Source organism: Lipophrys pholis (genome assembly GCF_963383615.2).
Source record: "Lipophrys pholis genome assembly, chromosome: 8".
Classification (NCBI taxonomy): domain Eukaryota; kingdom Metazoa; phylum Chordata; class Actinopteri; order Blenniiformes; family Blenniidae; genus Lipophrys; species Lipophrys pholis.
The window spans coordinates 5,607,644-5,634,373 of NC_137630.1; the positions used below are offsets into that span (position 1 = coordinate 5,607,644).

Consider the following 26,730-nt stretch of genomic DNA (forward strand, 5'->3'; position numbering starts at 1 on the left):
GCGGTAAGCATTGTGGGAGCGTGACGTCACAGGACACTTTCACAAACTTTTTCCTTTTTTTCAAAACTGCTTTAAAGCAGCCGGTAAACAGTGTGTATGAGACCCCCCCCCCCCCCCCCCCCCCCCCCCCCCACTGCACGCACACACACACACACACACACACACACACACACACACACACACACACACATTCACTCACAGCATCAATATGCACACATTCCCACATGAAATTACTTAATTCTTAAGTTATTTATAGTTTATTGTGAAGGTTTGTTGATTATTTCATTAATAAAGTAATAACACGTTAATCTGCTGTTTAATCATCATATTTCTATTGATTTCATTAGTTTTACGTAAAAACATTTTGTGATTGTAACTATTTATGACTCTACTCCATCAGGCAACTCCTAACAGAGCCCACTGCAGCTATTGTTGTCCTTATCCATACACGCTATATTACTTCTTTGTTTGTTTGTGTATTTGTTTTTACAATATTGAAATCTGAACCTCTGTTTATCAAGTAAATAGACTATATAAACCCAAATAAACCAGGCCTAAACATCGCCATTCTTTTCTCTAAAAAACATTTCTAAAACCTTTGATTATTTCAATAACAAAATAATAACAAGTTTGATATTCACAAGCAATTTCATTGTGATTTGTTTGTTGTAGTAAATGTTTATGTTCTATAAGATTTGAATAGCCTTTATTTACATGATAATAAAAAGGCTTTCCTCATCACATCTATAAATAAATTTTTTATATAGTCAAAGTTAATAATAATATTATACACATATAAATAATATTATATATAGATAATTTATTCAACTAGGTATTAAAAATATTTTTCAGCAAAGTTGTTACGGATTCATGTTTTTCTCAAGTTTTTATAAAATATAAAATATTAAGATCATATCGGACTTCAGCTCAGCAGATCAAGTTTTCAGAGTTTATTAAAGAAGCAGAGGAGTCAAGCGGGTGATAAGACACGCGCAGGGGAACCGACCGGAAATGCAAGTGTGAGGAGACGCGGACCACACAGGTGAGTGTCAAAATAAAACCGGAAGTGACAAACGCTTTTTGAAGTTACAGAAGAAGTCTTGTTTTATCATCTTTCTATTGATAGAAAATGTAAAAAAAACAATTCTCTGGGTAATTAGGTGGAGCACAGCTTTATATTGATGCATAATTTAGTTATTGATGGTTTTCATTTTGTTGTCAAAATTTACAAGTTTTTAAAGTGACTATTAATTTATTGAGCAAGAAATCTTAATATGTTTCATGCAGTTCTGTTTTTCAGCAAGAATAAATATTTTGTTACATATAAAATAGTAATCAAAGTACATAGACTTGGTTTTATTGTTATCTACAATGTTTATGACGTTTATATGTTTATAAAACTGTATCTGCATCCTTTATAATATTTATACATTAAATTTAATCTAATAATTTCATTGGACACTATTTTTAGCCAATTTGATTGATTGATTGATTGATTGATTGATTCATTGATTCATTGATTGATTGATTGATTGATTGATTGATTGCCTATAATAATCATTGTTTTCTTTAGCTGAGCCTTTTGAAAAGTGTTTTCATCAAACTTCAAGTCTTTATTTATTCCTAATAAAGATTAGTTGTCTGAATATTTATTTAAAAAAAATTGTAATAACATTTAAAGTTTGTCATTAAATACCTTGATGGGATTAAGTTGATCGATCTTTCATTATGAAATGTATATATTCTTATTTAGTTTGTTTTGTGGTCATCTATAATAAAGGTTTCTAACATCTTTTTTTATGTAGTTATATGGATTTTATTTCTTTAATGAGTAAATTTACTGCCAAGTTCATAAAAGATTATCTTTTAAATTGGTAACGTTTTATATATACGCATATATGTTATGTACAAATTTGTTTCACGCAGATTTATGTTTGATTTTCTTTAGACACAATTTTCAAGTTATATTATTGTTTTAAAAAAAGTTATTAAAAGCATCTTTATATCCAACTTGTATCAGTAGATTTCTCGGGGGTCATTTATTGTCCAAATGTTTAAGTATTCTTTGTTCTCATTATGAAAAAGGTATTTAACTTTATAGAATTTATCATTAGATTCAGTGTGTTCTGTATGCAGTACAAGGTTTGTATATTAAGGTAATACAATATTGTTGGCAAAAGATATTTGTTTTCTAGTTATCAGTTTTCAGAATTTGCAAGATTATATGATCTCAGCTTTTCAATTCAATAAATAAATAAATAGTAAATTATATTTTGTGCTTTCCACTTGCATGCATTTCTGAGATCAAAGGTTTTAAGATGCAAAAGGTATAAATTTACATTCTTTATCTTTCTGGTCAATTTCTTTCATGAAACTGCAGGTTTGACAAAAAAAACATCAGTCAAGATTCTACTTTCATAGACATTTGTGTTTTTCTATATACTTTCTTTGGAAATATATGATATATTTGTTTATTTAGCAAAAATATCCATTAGGTCTGAAATTCATATCGATGTACTTTGTTCTATTGTCCAGTTAAAGGGGGTTATATATAAGCTTTAGATGGGGGAGTGAGATTTCCGGTTTGTATTTGTTTGTTTATGTATTTTATGGAAACATCAACATCAAATAAACTAATGAGAACCACAAAGTATCAACAGCGATTATCATCATCATCATCATTATGATTATTATTATTATTATTATTATTATTATTATTATTATTATCATAACAGGGAATGTGTTTTGTTGAGACCACAGTGGATTACATGTGGCAGCAGTATAATGTAAAGGACAAAAATCCAACAAAACAAATTTACACCAAGTGTAATGAAGTACAGTTACTAACATTGCTGTGGTTAAGTACTATTTTCTGAGTTTTATTTCAGTGGTGGCCTGGAGGTAAGAGGAGCTTGTGACTTAAAGGTCACCGGTTCAAATCCGGTAAGTCTCTGAGCGTCGGTGGACGTGTGAAAGGCTCAACCAAGGGAGATAACCTGCATATTTCATTCTGGTGAATTCAGTCGATGACTTGTGTGTCACTGCTGGGAATAAACAAACATGTCATGAAAGATCGATTTGTTTCAAAAATCTATTAACTAAGTTACTGAAGTATTTAAAAGGCAGCTAACAGTACTACTAAAATGATTTTAAATAAATAAATAACGGCCACAATCAATGAAATTAAAATAAATGTGAGACAGGTCGTCAATAGAACTGTGGAACAAACCACAGAGCTAAAGTCATAATGTTATATATAACCTGTAGCGTCATAAGATGCTGTCTGACCGAACAGCTAAATCAACAGGCAAAGTCAGAACAAGAAGTACAACTAGACCCGAATACATGCACAATGGTATCTATAACAAAACGACTGGTAACTACCTGAATGATCATTTCTGTTTGATTAAAGAAGAAAATAAAGACAAAGTTAAAAAACAACGACTGGACCCTAGGGACAGTTGGATTAGATGATGAAATCTCTGTTTGAGTAAAAACATCTGGCAGTAATGGAATCTGGTGAAATTAAAAGTGCTCTGCTGCGTTTTGACCGTCGGCGTTGATCCGCTTTCGATATTTCACTCAAGTAAAGAGAATCAAAGACATATTGTTGATAACGCATTACGTTTGGTGAATTCTGAGTTGGAAAACTCTGATCCCAACTCGCTTCCAACCAAATGTGTATTTTGTAAAGTTTTCGTGTGACGTTTGACTTTTGTCTGCAGCAGGACGAGCTGAAGCAGCCTGACGAGGGAGACTCGTCCCATCACGCCACTGTGTGTTTATTTGGATTACGGGGCGGTTTCTGTTGTCACACGCAGGTTGATTACAGCTGTTTAGTTTTGCTCCGTCGTTTAGAGGTTTTTTTTAAACTAACTTATAAAGAGCCCGTCGCCACTTCCTGTGATTCCTCTTGTCCACCTCATCAGAAGTACTGGAAGCTCTCAGACGGAAGCGACGGTTGGTGTCCATCCATCAAGTAGCAGCTACACACACACACACACACACACACACACACACACACACACACACACACACACACACACACACACACACACACACACACACACACACACACACACACACACACATGCATAAACACTTGGACACACACGCTGATCCTCATGCAACCTCAGAAATCCAAAATCAGCATCAGTGAGGTAATTAGTGGGAGCAGCAATTTGCTCACATCTGGAGTGTATTTCCGTGTGTGTGTGTGTGTGTGTGTGTGTGTGTGTGTGTGTGTGTGTGTTGTCTTCTACCAACCAATTCCGCGACAAAGAGGAGACTTGAACCGGCTGTGAAAAACTATATTACCGATAATTAGAATAAATCAAATGTTCGACCAACTAAAGAACTGAAAGGCCGACCGACCGACACAATGATGTCTCTATAACCACAGACACAAACCAGAGGCTTCTCAGAGGCGAATCAACGTGGTTTCTTATTCCTAAAATATTCTGTCTTTAATCAATGTCCCCAAAAGGGAATAATGATAGAAAAAATATGAATCAATATTCAATGTAAGTCTTGTTTGTTGGTCTGTGTACTGTTTATTTCCCACATGAAACCGTTTCCCCCCCAGCGTTTCTCCCACTTTCCCAGAGGGAAGTTCCCAGTTTGACCACATGAAGAAGTATTTTTCCCACTGCGAAGCGCCATCTTTCCCATTTCCCAGTTCCTCAAGAACACGCCAATGGTTTTTACGACATTTCCCAGTATTGTGCACAAGGTGGCATAATCAAAATTGGCAATATACTTTCTTTGAAAATGAATGAATTTAATAATCCGTAATAATATTAATGAACTGGACTGCTGCGGAAAATATATATACTGTGTGTAATCACTGTGGGAACCAGGCCTCACTAATGTATGTATTTAAAAGTTTTAGTATTTCTCTTCGATGGAAACTTGTTATGCTCGTTTGTCCTCTTCAAACAGTTGTCTAATTTTACTTTGTGTACAATACAGCAAAACTTGTATCCCACTCCATGAACCAGAAAGAACACAACCTGGAACTATAAACATCCGGTCCAAATGTGTTCTTCAGACGTCGAAGCACTTCGGTAAAAAGTTATTTTCAAATGTTTATTTTCATATTTTCAGGCCCGGAAAAAGTCACAAAAGTGAAAGAAAACTCAGCTTTTTACCTGAATTAGCTTTTAGTCCTCAACCATGTTTGAAACTTCCTGCAGATTAGTTGTTTTATTCATTTTCCATCAAGGTAACAACATAGGGTTGGGGTTAGGGTTAGATTGCTGCAGCTCATACTTAAATAACACATAAACGACTAAAAGGTAAATGTCAGAGATTCAACTCAAAAAAGCCGGTTCCACTTCTCATATATCCTCCAGTTCTAATCAGAGGAAGGCGTGAAAAGCAGAGCGCCGCATGCAGTTTTCCCTGATTAATCCGAAATACCACACACGTGTTTATATCATGTTTCGAAAGCTTTACAGAATTGTGTAAAGGCCCTGATATCGAGTGACCAGAAATCAACACGTCCACAATCTGGAGAAGTGACCAGATGGTCCATCAAGCTTCTACACCGGGGTTTTGACTGGGACCGACGGCGGAGGACGTCACATTAGGTGCAACGAACCTCCAGGATAGGCTGTGAGGACGGAGACACAGTCACGTCCACTCAGCCACTGCAGGTGATTCAGAAGCGCCAACAAGCCCAACACCACCTGCCTGAGGTCGGAGGAGAAACGTTCTGACCAACACACCACCCAGCAATGCTGATACACCTTGATCTCACTGACTCTCTTTAGTTATGATTATTAAAAATGTGTAATTTGACCAAGTCTTGTACGTCACTGACCTGAGCACTTCGATGGACGCGAGATGGAGTGACTCTTGTTCAGTTCCGGCGGATCAGAGAGTCCATGGAAGTCTTTTATTATTGTGACCCGGGAACATCTTGTCATAAATGAACTGTAAACACACGTTCAGGAGAAATGAAGTGAAGTGAAGTCTGACGACCTCTCACATCAAAGTACGCAAACACAAATATTATGCAACATGAAATCGGCTGCAGATGTGATGGAGAGCTGCGACTTCACGAGCAAGTGATGTAACCATCAAGCATCTGGTGTGTGATAACTTCCCGACGCGACGCAGAGCTGAAGGTGGGGAAGCCTATCTGAAGCCGGGCCGAGGTGGGGCTGGGAGTCCCCCCCCACACACACACACACACACACAGCAGACAGCAGAGGTCTGCTGCAGGTTGATAAGGTGGAAGGGTGGAGCCAAACATAAAACCAACACGGCCAGAGGCACTTAATAAAACCACAAGGAATAACAGTCTTCATATGAAGAACTTCTGGTCTGTTTTTCCTCTGAGTCACATGAGAAGTACCACTGATAAACAAAGGACTGCTAATGAAAGCACTCTCTGAACATTATCGGCAGAAATGAAATGATTTTACTCTTTTTCTCTCTCAACAAATTAGATTAAGGTGAATGAAGTGAGACGATCAGATTAAGAGGACAAATTTTAAACGTAACTGAGTGCCACTGTCCTACACTGTGTATTTTTAGAAATATCTTCAAAAATGGTCACTGGGGACTTGAACCTTCATATCCTCAGTGCATTTCTTTGATTATCTTTGTTTTTCTTCATTTAAAATCATTTCTATTATTAAAACACAAGAAACAGGTAAATTGGATGAATTACTTTAATTATTTATCAGATCAGTGACTTAATATTTTGGAATAAATGGCAGAATCAGCACAAACTATTAGAAAAGAATAGAATAGAATAGAATAGAATAGAATAGAATAGAATAGAATAGAATAGAATAGAATAGAATGAAATTATCATTCCAGGGGGAAGTTCTGAAAATAAAAGGGGCTAAATCGAGGGAAAACAGCATGTTTGAGAGACAGGAGGATCCCTCACGTACACCAGGAAGGAGGAAAACCAGAGGCGTGATTAAAAAAAAAGAAAAGTTGTGTTTTTTCGCAAAAAGTATATGAAACTGGAGCTCAGGCAGCAGGCAGCAAGTAATGCTGTGCAGTAAGAACGTCACTTTCTCTGGCTGTCTGTGCGGAGTCCTCCGGGAGGAGCTGGAGGAAGATAGAAGTTTTGGTTGCTTTCAAAGTATTTCCAAGTATTTGAAGGCAGATCTTTCTCTAGATCGACAAAGTGGTGGAGTGCTTCAGGACAGTGGAGTGTTTCCAGCACTTGGGGACAGTTCCAGTGCCGATGGAGGCCTGGAACAGGTTCTGGAAAACTCTTCCTAACTGGTCAGCACAGTGTCTGAGGGCACGGCCACTGATGTGATCAGCTCCAGGTTCTGCTGTTGGCCTTAGACCTCTTCAGGCTCTTACAACGTCAATGGTGAGGAAGGTGATGGGGGGGTCGCCAGGTGTGAGGTTCGATCTGATGTTCGCTACCTGGGTGGAGTTGTTGGTCTCAAATGTGGAGGAGAAGGAATTAAGGTCATTGGGGAGAGATGTTGAGGTTCTGCTAGGGATGTGTACACAGTTGCTGTTTCGTGGTTGTGTTCACAGCAGACATTCTCTTGAGACCCTGCCAGGCTGAACCTGCTGGTTCAGAACAAGACCCTCCAGTCTGAGAAGGAGATCCTCTATGCGGAAAATAAGACCCTGTTGGCTGAGGATGACACCCTCTACACCGAGAACAGCACCCTAATGGCTGAGAAGAAGAAGCTTCTCTCTGAGAGGAATGCCCTGCTGGTTCAGAACAAGACCCTGCTGATTCTGAACAGGACCCTCCAGTATGAGAAGAAGATCATCCAGTCTGAGAAGAAGATCATCCAGTCTGAGAAGGAAACTCTCCAGTCTGAGAAGGAGACCCTTCAGTCTGAAAAGGAGATACTCCAGTCTGAGAAGGAAAGCCTCCAAGTCCATAAACATGACCCTCCAGTCTGAGAAGGAGACCCTGCTCTCTGAGAGCAAGAACCTGCTGGTTCAGAACAAGACCATGCTGATTCTGAACAAGACCCTCCAGTCTGAGAAGGAGACCCTCCAGTCTGAGAAACAGACCCTCTATGTTGAAAACAAGACCCTGTTGGCTGAGAAGAAGACCCTCTATGTGGAAAAGATCAGGCTAGAGGAGGCCAAGGAGGTCTTAGAGGAGATAATCCAGGCCAAGAAAAACAAGAAAAGAGGCTTCTGGAGGCTGTTCTCCAAGAGCAATGGCAACAGAGAGAAGAAGGAGGCTAGATAGACAGTAGAACATATAGAAATAAAACACTAGATGCCTCACACCGCCACCTGTGGCGTGCCTCTCTGTCAGCCATCTTGGGGAGGTCTCCCACTTTTTCCAAAACATATAGATCCCAGGCTAGTAAATCCCCCCCCCGAAAATCATAGCTCGCTTGTTACTCCACGTATCAACACAAATATTACCTCATTTTAAAGCTGAGGAAAAGCTCTATCCCGTGGAAACCTCATGGAGGAATTATTGGGAGGGTCATGCTATTTGACATGTATTCGCGATGAATGTATGTAGTTCTAAGTAATAAATGTCGTTGTTTATACAATTTCTTGACACAGGCTGTGTTGCAAGTATCTCAATGTCACAAAAGTAACTCGTTATGTAATATTGATAATTTTTCATTTTACTAAGACCAGACATTATTGATATTTAGCTTCTCTCACTTTCTCAAGGCATTTTTCGTGGGGTTGGTTGGTTGGAAACCAAACGTCCACAGCTGGTTGGAAAGCCACTGAGCTTAACAACCAGCTGTGGACGTTTGGTTTCGAGATGCCGCCGGAGTTTTGAAGGATTCAGCGCTTCTTTCACGAGCGTTAATCCTCAGTGACTCAACACAGTGGGCTGTAGGCTCTGCCTCACCACCTCCGTTCACAAAGCCTAACTTAATGAAGTCAGGGTTGTATTTGCGGACATATTTCACCTTTGAGGAGGGGGAGGCACCACTGTCATCCTCTTTCTTTTTCATTTTAAAAAGTTCTTCATCACTTTAATAAAAAGTTTCGGCCTGGCTTCTTCTTCTGATGCTTATTGGAGCGTGTTCAACAACTGAATGATGCATTACTGCCCCAAGTGGTGGGAGGCGGCATTGCGGCCCCGCAGGAGCAGAACTGAACATTTTCCGCGTCCCAGTATCTGGCTCTCACGGCCCATTCTTGGGCCTCAATGGTTGAGGATCACTGGTCTAGATGAACTCAGACTCCCTCATGTCATCAGTCTGAAGTGAAAACACAGATTCCCCTTGAATCAGTTGTTGTGACATTATTTATTTGCTCACACATCTGCAAATCAACCTGTTTCAGCCATGTTTATTTGATTTCTTATTTTTTAGTTTATTTAACCCCAAAACAATATTTTTTTTCTTCAAAATGAGCCTGGAGATGAAAGAGCAGTCTTGTACTTAAAATGTGACCGATTACATGTTTGAAGCAGTGAAGCTTGTGTGTCTGTAACAACAGGTAAATGGATTAAATTCTATTGTTATATATCCTTGATAGAGCTGATGGTTCCAGACTGCAAAGTCAAAATATCCCAAGGGATTAAAACTCTCATCATGAATTTGCTTTAAAAGAGGTTTGATTCCAATTGAAGTGTATTTCATTCACATGAAAAAATTTAAATCAGCTCTGTGTTTCTAATTGAAGTGGATAATTATGTCAAGAACAGAATAAATTGTATTTTACAAAATATGTGTCTCTGTTCATCTCAGTCAATTGGACAGTGGTGCCTCTTAATCCAGAAATAACCAATTCTACAAACAAGTGTGAGATTCATTATCAAACAACAAATGTACAAAGGTATCAAATCTGCTTAATCTAAGTTGGTTTAATTTTAGTCAAACTAACATAAGTACACATAGAATTTTATACAGTAGAAGTATTATAAGGTTACCAAAACAAAGAAATGATATTTACAATATTTTACAAGAAATAAGAAATGTGTAAAAGGAAAAATAAATTGAATACTTCAAACTTATTCTGAATGCAGCCCTAACCTGCTGGCTAACAGAAGCCCATCGTATTAACTCCCCCCATGTTGGAAGGTGGGCAGCGGCGGCTTTAATTTCAATGGCTAATTGGGATTTGCAGCGCGGCCATGAGCCTCAGCTCAAGTGACAACTGAGCTGTCAGAGACGACACAGAAAGGTCAACAGAAGGCGGGTTGTTTCGGGCCTGATACCTTATTTGACTGTGAAAAGGTCACAGGCGGCCTGTTGTGCTGCAGCAGCAGTGAGAAACAAGCAGAGCCGGGCCGTTGGGGAAACATGGACAAACATGAGAAACATGGCGAAACATGAGAACGATGGAGAAACATGGCGAAACATGGAGAATCATGGACAAACATGAGAAAGATGGAGAAACATGGGGAAACATGGACAAACATGAGAAAGATGGAGAAACATGGGGAAACATGGACAAACATGAGAAAGATGGAGAATCATGGAGAAACATGGACAAACATGAGAAAGATGGAGAAACATGGGGAAACATGGAGAATCATGGAGAAACATGGACAAACATGAGAAAGATGGAGAAACATGGGGAAACATGGACAAACATGAGAAAGATGGAGAATCATGGAGAAACATGGACAAACATGGACAAACATGAGAAACATGGACAAACATGAGGAAACGTGAGAAAGATGGACAAACATGGACAAACATGGGGAAACATGAGAAACATGGACAAACATGGACAAACATGAGAAACATGGACAAACATGGACAAACATGGACAAACATGAGAAACATGGACAAACATGAGGAAACGTGAGAAAGATGGACAAACATGGACAAACATGGGGAAACATGAGAAACATGGACAAACATGGACAAACATGGACAAACATGAGAAACATGGACAAACATGAGGAAACGTGAGAAAGATGGACAAACATGGACAAACATGGGGAAACATGAGAAACATGGACAAACATGGACAAACATGAGAAACATGGACAAACATGGACAAACATGAGGAAACATGAGGAAACATGAGAAAGATGGACAAACATGGACAAACATGGACAAACATGGACAAACATGGACAAACATGAGAAACATGGACAAACATGGACAAACATGGACAAACATGAGAAACATGGACAAACATGGGGAAACATGAGAAACATGGACAAACATGGACAAACATGGGGAAACATGGGGAAACATGGACAAACATGAGAAACATGGACAAACATGGGGAAACATGAGAAACATGGACAAACATGGGGAAACGTGGACAAATATGGGGAAACATGGACAAACATAAGAAACATGGACAAACATGGGGAAACATGGGGAAACATGAGAAAGATGGACAAACATGGGGAAACATGGACAAACATGGGGAAACATGGACAAACATGAGAAACATGGACAAACATGGGGAAACATGAGAAACATGGACAAACATGGGGAAACGTGGACAAATATGGGGAAACATGGACAAACATAAGAAACATGGACAAACATGGGGAAACATGGGGAAACATGAGAAAGATGGACAAACATGGGGAAACATGGACAAACATGGACAAACATGGGGAAACATGGACAAACATGAGAAACATGGACAAACATGGGGAAACATGAGAAACATGGACAAACATGGGGAAACGTGGACAAATATGGGGAAACATGGACAAACATAAGAAACATGGACAAACATGGGGAAACATGGACAAACATGGACAAACATGAGAAAGATGGACAAACATGGGGAAACATGGACAAACATGGACAAACATGAGAAACATGGACAAACATGAGAAACATGGACAAACATGAGAAAGATGGACAAACATGGGGAAACATGGAGAAACATGGGGAAACATGGGGAAACATGGGGAAACATGGGAAATATGGGAAATATGGAGAATCATGGGAAATATGGAGACACATGGGAATCATGGACAAACAGGAAAACAGGAGAAACATGGAGAAACATGGAGAAACATGAGAAACATGGAGATTAATGGGAAACATGGGAAAAATGGTGAAACATGGAGAAACATGTGAAACATGAGAAACATTAGTGACGTCCAGACTGGAAATCTTCTAACCAGCTGAAACTTCTTCCTCAGCGGAGGATTTCTCCGAGTGAGGAACTCAGTCCTTCAAAAAAGGGAAATGAAATCTGTCAATGAGTCAAAAACATGCAAACAAAAACCCGAATGGGAGGAGGGGAGAGGTTGTTCACCTGAAGGAAGTATCTCTCTTTCTCTTTCTCAGAGTCGCTCGGCGCTCGGCTTCTTCGCATTGTTGTCATTGCTGTCATCTCCAACAATGAGAAACAGTGTGCGTTGGAAGGGATGGGGGTGGAGCGCGCGCACACACACACACACACACACACACACACACACACACACACACACACACACACACACACACACACACACACACACACACACACACACACACACACACACACACACACACACACAGGAAAAGAGGGAAAGAGCAGCCAGCTGTCGAGCATCAGAGAAAAGAAAAACGAGAGTGATTGAGCACAAAGACAGAATCCGTTAGACGAGGTTGGCTGAACCGGAGGATACAGACGGATTAACAATCCTTCAAAGAGAGAAAGAGAAAAACTGCAGCTCAGAAAACTGAGACTGATCCTACTGAGAGAACCACACACACACACACACACACACACACACACACACACACACACACACACACACACACACACACACACACACACACACACACACACACACACACACACACACACACACGCAACAGAAACTTAGATTCAAGTTCAAGAAATGGGTGAAAACTTCCTGTTGGCGTGTTGTTTTCTTGTTTACATGCATTATATTTTATATTCTCAGAAGAAATCCTCAAGCTTCAGCTTTATATCAGTTAGTCAACACTGAGATAAAGATCAGCTACAGCGAAAATAAGAGGAATTTGTCAGGGGAACCACATGTCTTATTTATTATTATTTATTTATTTATTTATTTATTTATTTATTTATTTATTTATTTATTTATTTATTTATTTATTTATTTATTTATTTATTTATTTATTTGTGAGTTTGTATATTTATTTGTTTGTTTGTGTGTTTACCCACTTAATTGTCATTAAAATATCAACAGTTCAGCTTTATAACGCAAATATTTGGGAAATTTCTCAAGGGAACCACATGTCTTAACTAATTAATTATTTATTTATTTATTTATGCGTTTGTTTATTTAATTGTTTCTTTATTCATTCGTTTGTTTGTTTATTTATCTATTCATTCATTTATTTGTTTGTTTATTTACTCACTTACTTGTTTGTTTGTTTATCTATTCATTAATTTGTTTGTTTATTTACGCAGTTATTTGTTTGTTTGTGTATTTATCTGTTTGTTTGTTTGTTTACCTTCTCGCTATTTGCCGTTTCTCGTCACATGTTGCTTGTTTACATTCTGATGTCATGTTGCTCGTTTTCTTGTTGATTCCTATCCCAATTGTTTATGTTCTGCAGTTTGGAGTTTGCGTTTTGTTGCGGTGGCGACTGATGTGAGCGTTGTGGCTAAAGTAATGAACTTGAGGCTGGAGGTCGAAGGTTTTGTCTCGTATTTGTAGTTTTGCAGCAGGGAGTGGTGAGGAGGAGCGTCGGGGTCAAACAGGAGAAGAAGAAAGCGGTGAGCTGCCAGCAAAGAGCAGTACAGATGTTGTCTGTTCCATTTAGAACAGAGACGGTCAGAAGGAGAAGCTCTTGGTGCATTTTGGAGAAATGGACGGAGGGCCGGTATGAAGTCTGGCAGCAGCGGTCAGTGTGGAGACGAATGTCCATGTCGGAGGCTTGTTGATGGACAGCAGAGACGTGTGGTCAGGGGAGGCAGTGCCTCACCTGACATCGTGATAAAAAAACTACATAAAATAAATATTAATATTTTCCACTGATTTGTGTTGAAGATGTATATTCAGTATTTGACGATCCAGTCCAGGGCAGAAATCCCAGGTGAGGCAGTGGAGAGCTGTGCCTCATGTCGGACTGATCCAATACAAGCTGGGTCACGTGACGCTGCCCGTTTCTGTTCCTCAGCATCTCGCCAATGTGATCTGTACAGGATATATTTGTTATACAGCAGGACTCTCTGCAGTCTGTGTAATGTCTTTAATGTATGTGTGAGAGGATCGTTGCTGCTGATCGTAAAGTGCAGAGAGAAGTCAGCAGGTGAGGCAGGCAGTACTCTGCCTCACCTCAAGGGGGCGGAGGTGAGCTGAACTTTGACCATGATCTCCATTGAGACGGAGAGACTTTTAAAACTAAGAATAAAAATAAGGAAAACTTTTACAACCAAGTCCTAAAGCTTTTGGTGGAGAAGGCTCGGCACACAGACTTTATCTATAAGTAAAGGTAAGGCCAAAATGGTTTTAGGTTTGGTTTTTTTAATTTTTTTTAAATGAGATAGGAGTAAAGTAGAACAGAATTCAAGTATGTGATAACTAAACTTTTGGCCTAAAATTATATAATTTTTTTTCTTATCATTTTGATAGACAACCTTTATTAAAATTGATTAAAGCACCAGAATTGAAAAGTTTGAAAAATAACAGAAATTTTTTACTGAAGGTCAAAATTTAATTTGTACTGCACACATCTGTGTACTTTAATTTGTTCACAGTAAATATGAATTGCTTAGACTCAGGAAGGGCGCTCTATCCATTCATATCAAAGAAACTTTCTTTGTAGGACAAAAGTGTTCCTGTGTTTATGTTTGTGTTGGTGTAACCGAAAGAGGAATGCTGATGGGATGTGAAGCATTCGCAGTTGCACGCTGTCGGATGAATAGTGAAATAAGACGCTCTTTACAGTTCCTACAATTGTAAATGTGACTCCAGAGGAGTCGGTGCCTATATAGATAGATAGACCTAAATAGAGGTGAAGAAGAGAGGATGACTGGATGATCCTTGATAGAGAGTCCAGGTAAGGGACCTGACGGAGGGACAGCAGCTCTGCTTGACCTCTTCAGTTCATCAGTCAAACTTGTTGGACATTTTGTATTTCATCCCTTCATTCTTTCTTACTTTGCGTTTTTTAATCATTTTATTATCATATTGTTGACATCTAATCTAAGTTCTTTTATTTATTTTAATGGATTTACTTACTGACAGAGTTCATTAAACATGAATAACCGACCTGTTCAGTCTATCGACCCTCGGCAGCAGAGCGTCGCCCTTCAGCAGCAAACTACAGTTTGGTCCCGACACTTTCCCTTTCGTTTTGTTTATGTTTTGTTTTGTTTAGTCTATATATCATTTTAAAATGTTGCAGGATGTTTGTGTTGAAGAGAATCAGGGTTTGAATTGTGTCCAGGAGTTTGTCGAAGGTTTAGACATTCCAGGAAGTAAATCTGCACGTCAAACAGTGACGATGAAAAGGTAAGATGTCCTTTAGAAAGACTAATAATCTCTTGAGAAGCGACCAAACGACTGAGTATTCCACAAATTGTATTTAAAGATGTAAAATCTGATTTTGATCAAATTCTCACTGGATGTCTGGAAAAAGCTCCCTGCTTTCAGAAAACGGATGTGTTTCATGACTTAACATTAACTTTGCCAGTATTAAAGGATTTCTGAGTGATTCAGAGCATCAGATTGTTGGATTATCGGAACGGTGTGTTTAACACGTGTCCCACAGCTGCAGCTCATCCAGAGTCCTCACCGACACAAAGAGAGGGTGGAGCTCATTACCGATACCTGAGTCTCCCTGCGTGTCAAAGGATCCACTTCTACATCTGACTTCTGCTCTATGAACCTTTGAATACATCTCAGATTTACTTGTAGAATCTAAAACATCCAGACCCCTGAGGCCCTCAGGAGCAGGTTTACTAAATGTTCTCAGAGTCAGAAGTAATTAGGTGAAGCAGCTTTTAGTTCCTCCTCACCTGTGGAACAAACCTCCCGAACACCTGAGGACTGCTGACACACTCCTTTTAAATCAGGACTTTAAACACTATTGTTTGCTCATTCTGAACAATAGATTTTAGTTCATTGATCGGCTTCAACTTAACAAACATTTCACTTTTTTATTCCAGTTGTTTATGCCTTTCTTATTTGCTTTGTTCGATGTATTTACTTTATTTCCTTGTGTGTTTTGATATACCTTTTAAATGTTATTTGTTTTTATATAGCACTTTGATATTATTAATTATTATTATTATCATTATGAATAATAATAATAATAATAATAATAATAATAATAATAATAATAATAATAATAATAATAATAATAATAATAATAATTACCTTGTGTCTTAATGGTGTTGTTGGAGTAAATTTGCCTGTAAAGGATCATTTTAACGAAACAAGAGAAGTTGCTTAAATGACCATAAAGGATTGGGAGTCACATCAGAGTGTGAGACCAAAGATAAGAGCAACACAAGAAAAATCTGATAAAACGTTTTTAATTCACATATTTTGTGGAAAGCAACATGAGCCAGTGCAGGGAGGTAAAAGAGGTTAAAGAGAGAAGTGGCGCACCAGAATACAGAGTGAGACAGTTCCACCTGTAGACCAGCAGGGGGCAGCAGAGGCCGCTCAGAGTCTCTGCATCCGCCTGCGGTGACAGAAGAAGAAGAAGAAGACATGAAGCATCATGGCGGACCTTCAGCGGGCTGTAAACTCTCTAACATGTTTAGTTCTGTTCCTCCTCACTTCTCTGTCCTCTCTGTCCTCTCGGTCTTCGGCTGAGGAGCTGCAGTGGGACCACAATGGCTACGTGCTGTACTGTCCGTGCATGGGTAACTCACCGTCTGTTGCTTTGAGTGTCAAACTTGGTCTCAGAAGTTCAGAAGAGTCGGACGTCCTGTGGAGAGTCGCTCTGGACTCTTTTAATGTTAAAAAATCTCTCTGGACTCAGTCTTTTAATGATAAAAATCTCTCTGGACTCAGTCTTTTAATGTTAAAAATCTCTCTGGACTCAGTCTTTTAATGTGAAAAATCTCTCTGGACTCAGTCTTTTAATGTGAAAAATCTCTCTGGACAGGGTCATTTTATTTTATTTTTTTAGAAATCGTTAATGTTTGTCCGTGAAAGTGCAGATGTGGACAGTCCCTCTGGACACGCACGTTATTTGAAACTTTGCTGTTCTCCCTGGTCGGTTTAGCTCATTTGTTCCTCTGCAGGTCCAACAAGTGTAAAGTCCATCCATCCACTCCCTCTTATCTGTTCCCGGGTGGCGGGGGTGGCAGTGTGAGCACCGTCACCCAGATCACATTGCACCGATTTAGAACCGTTCCTGCGGGCGGTGGCGCCCAGCGTGGGACAAGTGTAAAGTCTAGTGTCCCAAATATATTGGTAATCTAATGGCAATGTGAAGTAATAGATCAATTCTGCACTAGGTGTCGCTGTGGAGACACTGCAGGGTCCTATCTGTCTCCTGCCCCTGCTCTTTTTTTTTTTTAATATTTAGTGACAGCATTATAAAACAGTGCTTACTTTCAGACAACATACAAATTGTACTTCTTCTGCCACTGTGTGCAATGCATTATATTTGAGAACATCGAACATAGCGAGAAAGCTGGATGTAAATAAAAAAAAAAAAAGAAATAACATAAATAATACAAGACTAATTGTTAGGCCCATTAAAATAATTAATGTTAACATATAAAAACAACATGACAGCATCATTCGTTCAGTACTTCTGTCTGTTTGGAACAAGCATGTCCAAAATGTAATAAATGTGTATTTCTAAAGGTGAAGGTCGTGCTTTCCATAAGATAAATGTCCTTTACTCTTCCTTTCCTCTCCTGTGTTGTTGCTGGGTCAAGAAGCAGCCGTGTTCATAAATCTACATTTCCTAAACGTAATGTAGAAAACTGCATCTGTAGATTTAGTTAGTGTTAAATATGGCTCCTGATCCTCTGCCCAGACTCTCTCCCTGCTCTTATTATTAATGCTTTACACCACGGCTGTCAAGCACATCTCAAGTAGACCTTTAGATTTAAACTTTTAAGTTTTTCTGTGTTGTGGCACAGAGTATATGTGATGAAAATATCTAGAATTTCACAAAAACAAACAATTACTACTGAAAATGACTCCATTCTCAACACATAACCAATTTTAATTAAACATTCTGGTGCAAATTACAGTGAAATGTCAAAAAAACCTCTTAAAGCTGTTGCATTATGGGCGTTTCTTTACAAACTCACCCTGCCAACACGGCCAATATCTCAGCTGGAGTTTCCAGAACTTCCTGCATCGCTGATCTGTCTCAGTTTTACGCTACGTGAGGTGAATGTTTTCTTGATAATTCTTTCCTGTACGGTCAAACCGTGTGCATGAGCAGTGTGTGTAAACCGGACCAGACCCTCCATCACCACCTCATGACAAGCCGCAGCACTCATCCAGGAAGAATAGAAACCATTCATCTTTACTGAAAGCAAAGTCATATCAGGTTGATCTGGTATTCTAGAATACAACGTCACAATATGCCCCAAAAACAAGCTTAATGGTTAAAAAGTAGGTCAAAGGTGACTTTATTGATACCCGTAGGTAGATTTGTGTGCAGCAGGAGAGGGCATCAGACAGTAAATACACATATATTAACATGCAGGACAGTAAAAAACAACAGGGACCCAGACGGGCACACAGGCTCACTTAAAAAGTGAATGAATGAATAAATAGAAGGAACCACTAAAATATCGCTATGGCAACTTGTTGATAAAGAAAAAGAAGGAACAATAAATAGATAGTAAAGTGCTCAAAAGTTAAACACTTAGTTCACAGACGACTTCAAACACAAAAGTTTTTTTTAACATTAAAGATGGGAAATATGTTTTTCATCAAGCTTAAATGAAGTTCCCACGCTCTGAGCATTCATGTCGCGACCAGCAGAAGGAAAATATTAATTAGTTTGTTAAAAAAGGCTGAAGTTACTGAAACGACTTGTTGTTGGTTTAAATGGAATAAATATTTTGCATGACTGCACAGAGCATGGGAATCTAAATTAAGCTTGATGGAAAAACATATTTAATGTTTCTTTTAATGTTAAAAAAAAAAAAAAAAAAAATTGTGTTTTCAGTCGTCTGTGAATGTTTTGAACTAAATGTTTCACTTTTGAAAGAAAGAAAGACTTCCTCCTCCTCCATGAGGAGGGGCTCATGAAGCGACGGCGCAGGCCCGCCAGGCTGCCATCTCTGTCTCAGCAGGCGCACACGCAGCCTCCATGTGTAACGGCGCCTGTCCGTGTCTCCCAGGTCGCTTTGGGAACCAGGCCGACCACTTCCTCGGGTCGCTGGCCTTCGCGAAGATGTTGAACCGCACGCTGGCCGTGCCTCCCTGGATCGTGTACCGCCACCACACGCCACCTTACACCAACGTAAGCAGCACGCCGGGCGCATCACTTCTAATCCAGATCGGTAACATGACACGAGTGCAGTGAAACGCATGTTCCCCAGCAGCGCCCCACCACTGCCTGCTTCACATGAGGGGATTTATACACTCGGGTCTGATCACTGAAATCTCTCTCAACTGCATCAGTGGCTCCATCTCTCCACGCTCTCGTCTTTCCCCGTCTCGTCTCCTCTGCTTCACTTCTTTTCAGCTACAAAACGCAGATTAAAGCGACAACATGTCTGTGAGCCTGAGAAGTTGTGCAGGACGTGATATTAACACGTAGCGTTTACATTATCACACTGCACCTCCGATGGATCCAGCAAATTGTTTCTTTCTTTCTTCTCTCTGCATTCCCTGAACTATAGACGTTCCTCTAGTTTTGTTGTCTCTTTGTCCTCCTCTCTTATGTGCACCTCTTTATCCTGCATCGGTCTTTAATAGTTTTTCTTTTGGTGGTCCCTTCTTGTCTCTAGTTTTCATGCACTTTACTTTGCTTCTTCTTTGGCTTCTCCGCTCTATCTCTTTCTCCGAACTTTATACATTGCTGTGATTCTCCGTGCAGTTTTTTCTCTCTCTCTCTCTCTCTCTCTCTCTTCTCTCTCTCTCTCTCTCTCTCTCTCTCTCTCTTCTCATCTCTCTCTCTCTCTCTCTCTCTCTCTCTCTCTCTCTCTCTCTCTCTCTCTCTCTCTCTCTCTCTCTCTCTCTCTCTCTCTCTCTCTCTCTCTCTCTCTCTGTCTTCTCTCTCCTCTTCTTCATCGCCTTCAACTTCAAGGCCGTGGCCATGATTTTTTTCAGGCGAGGGCAGAACTCAACCTGTGGGGCGTGCTACGCTGGTGGGCATAATACGCAGCTGAATTTTGCCCAGAATATTTCCAGTGAAGACAACGGTACGCGGTTCATCTTGAACTGAGTTCTTTCCTCCAGTGTTCATGTATCCAGGGTGCAGTTCAATGGTCCTTCAGAATAAAATGAATCCTTATACTTATTAAAGCTACTTCACCTGCAGACCGAAGTGAAAATCTCTGTGAAGCGAAGCTGTCGCCTCTCAAGTCAAGACCTTCCTCATGAGGAAGTCTCGTGTTCTGCCTGATTCTTACTTGTGAGAATAAAAAGTGTCAGGTCCACCTGCATGTTGCGCAACAGCTCTGCCATAAATTCTGCCTTTACCCAGGTCATAGTGTTCGGTTTGACTTGAGTTTATCAGAGAGGCTTTTATTTACCAGCATGAGTGCAACGTGCAGCTCCGTCACGCTGTCAGAACATTACATGTAAATATTCGTGCTGTCAATCGATTAAAAAAAGATTAACTAATTAATTGCAGAATATTCTGTAATTAATTGTGATTAATCTCATTGTTTTTCTACTGAAGACCGAAACTTGGAACGTATATTTATTGAGGGAAAACCACGGAATTAATGTCGACTCAACACACCGAGTCTACATTTAATTTCAAAGACTATTTTTATAACGTCCTTTTAGCTTTTGGTGAAACGGTTTCTCTCCCAGATTAGCGAAATAATAAAAACATAAATAAATTAATAAACATCTAACATAAGTCTGGGTTGTAATGAACAAAGTGGCAATAATATACTGTAATATATACACACACACACACACACACACACACACACACACACACACACACACACACACACACACACACACACACACACACACACACACACACACACACACACAGAGTATAAGGGAGAGACAGAGGAGAAATTAATATTTTACCTGCAGTATTTCCTCCAGTTTTAGCAGTTGGATGGTTCCTGGTAAGCCAACATGGCAACCCCCTGTTTTGCTGCAGAATTACTTCTGTGGTCGTTAAATTCCACTTTTCAAAGTAAAGCTAATTACTTTCACTTTCTCGATCAGCCGCAGGTAACTTTTTAAAGTGAAACTTTCTGCCTTAATATTATTCCACTCGGTATTGTGCTCATCTGAAGTCACAGTGCTGCATCCAGAGACGCTGCACATGCTGCTCTGGTAAGGGAGTAAAAAAAAAAAAAAAATGGAAGTAAACAAAACTACGTTAATTACGTAAAAAACATTTGGCGGATTCAACTTTTCAAATAAATTAATTCAATGAACCTATTGTTTTTGACAGCACTAGTAAATATACATTTAAATTTTATTAAAGGACTCGTCTCCTTTCTAAAAAGGGACAAAAGAGTCAAATGTACAAAATTACTAAAAATGACTTAAGTGGGCCGAATGAAGAGGCTATAATAGCTAAAACCTCAAGAAAGAGGAAAAGACTAAAATAACTAAATTCATCCATCCAGGAAACGGCTGAAATGGTTCAGATAGTTAAAACACTTGAAATGGTAAAAATAAGCAAAATATTATACTAAATGTTTTCATGTAAAATAGTATTAAAAGTCATAATTGCAGGCAGTTGTTGCAGGTATAACCAAATTTTACATCCAGCTTCTTGAACTTCATTTTAAAAGGTCGAGTTCTGAACCTGGGATTTGTCGCCTGAATTTGGACCTGCCTTAAAGCCTGTCGGGTTGCCATGGTGAGGTTGCCATGGTGAGGTTGCCATGGTGAGGTTGGGGCGGGATTGACTGAAACTCTGGTTTTCTTCCTCCGTTGTCCTCAGGTTCACGTCCCCTACAGTGATTTCTTCAAGCTGGAGTCGTTGTCTGCCTTCCACCGTGTGGTGAGCCTGGAGGACTTCATGGAGAAGCTGGCGGACGAACACTGGCCCTCAGGACAGAGGAACGCCTACTGCTTCGAGACGGCCGCCCTGCGCAGCCCGGACAAGAAGTCCTGCCCCATGAAGGTGACCGTCCCCTTTGTTTTCAACCGAAAAAGCACAACCATTCAGGAATCTGCTGCTCAGACTGTGAAGATGGTGGATTGTTGTTGTTTGTTTAATGGCGAAGAGAAGAAAGTTCTGGTGTGATGCTCTGTGCTCTGACGTGTCTGATGTCGGCAGGACGGGAACCCTTTCGGTCCGTTCTGGGATCACATCGGCGTGGAGTTCGACAGGTCGGTCTTATTTGGTGGCATTTCCTTCAGCCCGTACCACCAGCCGCAGTGGATGAAGAGGTGAGTCCTCTCCGCCCTCGCGTCTCACTTCCCTCCAAACCGGTGCTCAGTGTGTCCTGCTGCTCTGCGCCGGCAGGTTCCCCCCCTCGGACCACCCCGTCCTGGCGCTGCCCGGGGCCCCCGCACAGTTCCCGGTGCTGGAGGAGCACGTGGGCCTGCAGCGCTTCGTGGTGTGGGCCGACAGCATGGCGGGGGAGGGGGAGCGGCTCATTGCAGACCTGCTCACCAGACCTTATGTCGGCATCCACCTGAGGATCGGCATCGACTGGGTGAGACACACCAACACAGTCCCATCAGAGCCAGTCGAACCCGGTCTCATCGGACTGTCCAGCTTGGCCATGCAGAAACGAAAAATCTTTCCGAGTAAACATGGATAATAATTGAATTTACTGGTTCGGATTCATTGAAATCTCATATTCTTAAATATGTGGGACAAACTTAAGTTTCCACATCATTAATTATTTGAGTATTCATCGCTCACACTTCACTTTGGACAGTTTTAGGCTCCGTGAGGACAAATTTTAATGGGACGGTCAAAAAAATGTAGGAAAATAAAGTCTCATCAGTCGTCTTTAGAGTGATTTATGAGTGATTCAGGACAATAACAATAAGCATTTTTGTATTTTTTTTTAGTTAAGTGTTTTGGTTTTTATTCCCAATCAAATCTAGAATAAATATCAGGACTTCAAATGTCAGTTTGATGACATGATGCTGGAAGGTATTTGTACGAGTAGTTTAAAGAATTGAGGAAGCCTGAAGCATAAATCTGATACTGACTTAAAGGAAATTTCCGTGGCTGCAGGAGTTTTATCATAAAGAAATAGATCAAATTAAGATATGACACATTTTTACAATTATTCTCAAAAATGAAACTCTTTTAAAATACTTGATTCTACTTTGTAATGTCCATGAGATTCAGAAATGTGATTTTAACGGAATTTAATATGACATTTGGGGTTTTTAAATAACTTAAAAGATCTGCAAATATTCAATCTGAAGCTCCAAAACAACAAATTTTCCATCACAGCCGATGTTTTGGTTTCTATGTGTCGAGACTGTTAAAAAGAAAAAACTCTCAGCCACCAAACATTTCTTAAATAACAGATTTTAAAGTTTTTCCATCACAAGGAAACATCCTACCATCTAAAGAATTAAAAATCTCAATTTGACTGAATTGTTTGGATCTGAAGTTGCTTTAGAGATTTATACAATAAGAAAACTTCAGTACAAAGTGTATCAGATTGTTGGAGGTGAACATTGTTTGGGTCGTTGCTCCTCAACATGCGACGTGGAGGATTAAAGGACTTTCTTATTTTTCCTGCTCCTCCAGCAAAACGCCTGCAGGCTCCTGGATCGCGGCGAGGTGGGGCCTCACTTCATGGCCTCGCCGCAGTGCGTCGGCTACAACCGGCAGACGGCGCTGCCGCTCACCTCCACCATGTGTCTGCCCGACCTGACGGAGATCCGCCGCGCCGTCCGGCTCTGGGTGAAGAAGACGTCGGCGCGCTCCGTCTACATCGCAACGGACTCCGAGTCCCACAGCAGAGACATCGAGACGCTCTTCAGGGGCAAGGTGACCAAGAGGCCAAAGTCCTCCCTCAGCTCTCAATCTGCAGCAGAGAATAAATTCAATACAACTTTATTTATATGTCACCACATACAACACAGTCATTTCTGGGTTCTTTTAACAGAGAGAAACCCAACAAAAGAATAAGCTGGTCAAGTGGAATAAAAACTGTCATGTAATGAACAGAGGTGGAAAGTAACAAGTTACATTTACTTGCGTTACTGTAATTGAGAAGTTTTTTGTGTACTTGTAGTTTTTAAACTCTAATTTAACTTTTACTTAAGTATGTTATATTAAATATTGTAATACACTACATTTTCAATCATATCTGTTACTGAGTAAACATTTTAAGAGTATTTTTTTCTTTTTACTTGAGTACATTTTTAGACTGGTAATTTAACTTGTACTTGAGAAAAATGTTATCAAAGTAATTGTACTTTTCGTTGAGTACAATATTTTAGTACTCGTTCCACCTCTGCTATTAAAATAGTTTAAAAAGAAAGTCACTACCGTGGTTGAGGGGGAAAGCTGCGTTATATTTATCTTCAATGAGTCAATCCATCCACTTTCTGTTTTTAACAATAACTAATCATATTTTATTAATCTCCATTGGGGAAATTCATTTCGGTGCTGACACGCTGTGTGTGTGTGTGTGTGTGTGTGTGTGTGTGTGTGTGTGTGTGTGTGTGTGTGTGTGTGTGTGTGTGTGTGTGTGTGTGTGTGTGTGTGTGTGTGTGTGTGTGTGTGTGTGTGTGTGTGTGTGTGTTGTGCAAATTAAAAAAAATTTAACAATTATCTCCAAAAATGAGGCCCGAACATTACAGTATGCAGTTCTGCATTGATTATGGAATTAAAAAAAATGTTTTTAATGAGATTTAAAGGAAAATTTTTTACCTTAAAGGGGTCATGTAATGGAAAACCTTTAGGAAGTCAATTTTGCAACAGTAATAATCGTCCCCATACCTGTAATGACGCCCCAGAAGTGAAGACAGTCTGTCCTCTCTCTCCCTGGCTTGTTTCAGTTTTTAAAAAGTGTGTTGCTCCAACCAGCCAATCAGAAATCAAACCCTATATAGTGTCATCGGGGGTTTAGCCAATCCCAATCAAGGTAGGCCCTCCCTTTGACTCCTCCCACAATTAGGCAGCTCTGCTTTGGCACATGGCACCATGAGAGGAAGTACTTCCTCCTCTTATCAAGATGGGCATGTGTGGGCGGAGCCAGTCCAGCTCACACAGACACAGCAGATTCTGAATGCAGCTCCTATGATCCAATATTCAAATGGAGGAAAATCAAGGAAAAGCTGGATTTGGGGTAATAAACTTTAAATGCAAGGTTTTTGAACCATCGAGACCATGTGAAAGTGTTGAAAAGCTGAATAATATGACCCCTTTAATGATTTCTGTTTGCTGCCTGTGCTCCTTTATAAAAGCTGACGCAGCGTCCGTCCTGACCCTGTCCTCTGTCCCCTGTCCTCTCCTCTCCAGGTGAAAGTTGTGAGCCTGCAGCCGGACTCGGCCCAGCTCGACCTCTACATTCTGGGCCAAGCCGACCACTTCATCGGGAACTGCGTGTCGTCCTTCTCCGCCTTCGTGAAGAGAGAGCGGGACGTCCACGGCCTCTCGTCCTCCTTCTTCGGCATGGACAAGCCGGGAAAATTAAGCCACGTCGAGCTGTGAGGCTCAGGCGCTCGGCCCGGGGACACTGGATGACTGTCTTGAGGAGGCGAGAGCACGAGGGGAGGCAGAGGCGGCTCATCATGTGAGAAGAGTTCCGGTTTCAGGAGGAGTTCCTCTGGAAGTGAAGGACAGCGCCACATTGTGAGGAGGAAGGCAGCTGACTTGAATGTTTCCTGCTTCAAAACCCAGAATCCCCCGGCTCCCCTGAAACTAGTGGAGGGAAACACACTTCCTCTAACATTTCCTGTAGTTAGTACAGCCTGTGCTTTCTTTTCCTGACTCACCCCTCTCTTCCTCTTCTTCCTCTGCCCTACTATTCCCTTCATTCCAAGCAGAGCGCAGGAACTGTATCCTCCTGTACCGAAACGCCATGAATGTTTGGAGCACGGTGTTGTTTGTCTGAGAAAGTGAAGAGGTTTGGAGAGTTCAGGTTTGCACTGGGGGGATTTGAGCTCTGCTGAACGAAGCTGAACGAAGCTGAACGCAGCCGCTGCACAGGAGGAAGTAGATGCTCGTACCAGAAGCTTCAAACACTCGCTGGTCTGTGTTTCAGCAGGTCGGATAGAGTGATGAGACTGAATTTGACCTACCGGCAAACGTCAGAGGATTTCTCGTTTTTAAAAAAAAAAAAAAAGAAAACATTTATTCCCAACATTGTGAAGACCAAGAATGTACCAAACCCACATTCCTTGACTTGTTGTGGGTCATAAGTGCTGTTGTGTAGCTACCGCATGAAGGTTTTGTTTGGCATCTCAGATATTTTGAAGTATTTTCTACCTTGTTTTTCATCAATAAAGTGACACACTACTTCTGAGCCTCCCTGTGGAAACGGTCACTGCCAGTGTCACGGTTCCCAGTCTGAATCACGACAAGCTCACGCGGCACAGGAAGCTCATTATGGCAGCGTGAGAGCTGGATCACTCACTTCTTGCGAGGCAGCGTGAGAGAAGAGATTTGAAGTAACGTGAACCGAACGACCGCAGATTGAATCTTTCAGCAGAACAAACCAAGCACAGAGCTGGCATTGTGTTGGAAGGGCATTTATTTCTCTTTAAAAACGTTCAAGTTTATGAAAAGACATGTCGTTGAATGTAGATTCTCTCCATAACATACTTGAACA

General features: G+C 40.4%; 1 protein-coding gene across 2 annotated transcripts; it reads left to right on the top strand.

The window, feature by feature from the left end:
- Positions 1 to 16,530: 16,530 nt before the first annotated feature.
- pofut1 (protein O-fucosyltransferase 1) lies at positions 16,531 to 26,679 on the top strand. 2 transcript variants are annotated; one of them, XM_080469305.1, is made up of 7 exons: positions 16,531 to 16,707; positions 19,165 to 19,286; positions 21,915 to 22,097; positions 22,254 to 22,366; positions 22,443 to 22,635; positions 23,697 to 23,939; positions 25,419 to 26,679. In XM_080469305.1, the coding sequence occupies exons 1-7, from the start codon at positions 16,563 to 16,565 to the stop codon at positions 25,608 to 25,610; spliced, it is 1,191 nt and encodes a 396-aa protein (XP_080325431.1). In that variant the 5' UTR covers positions 16,531 to 16,562; the 3' UTR covers positions 25,611 to 26,679. The 2 variants fall into 2 exon arrangements, with proteins under 2 accessions (XP_080325431.1, XP_080325432.1); XM_080469306.1 differs by lacking the exon at positions 19,165 to 19,286 and having other exon boundaries at positions 16,534 to 16,707; positions 25,419 to 26,423.
- Positions 26,680 to 26,730: the final 51 nt, after the last annotated feature.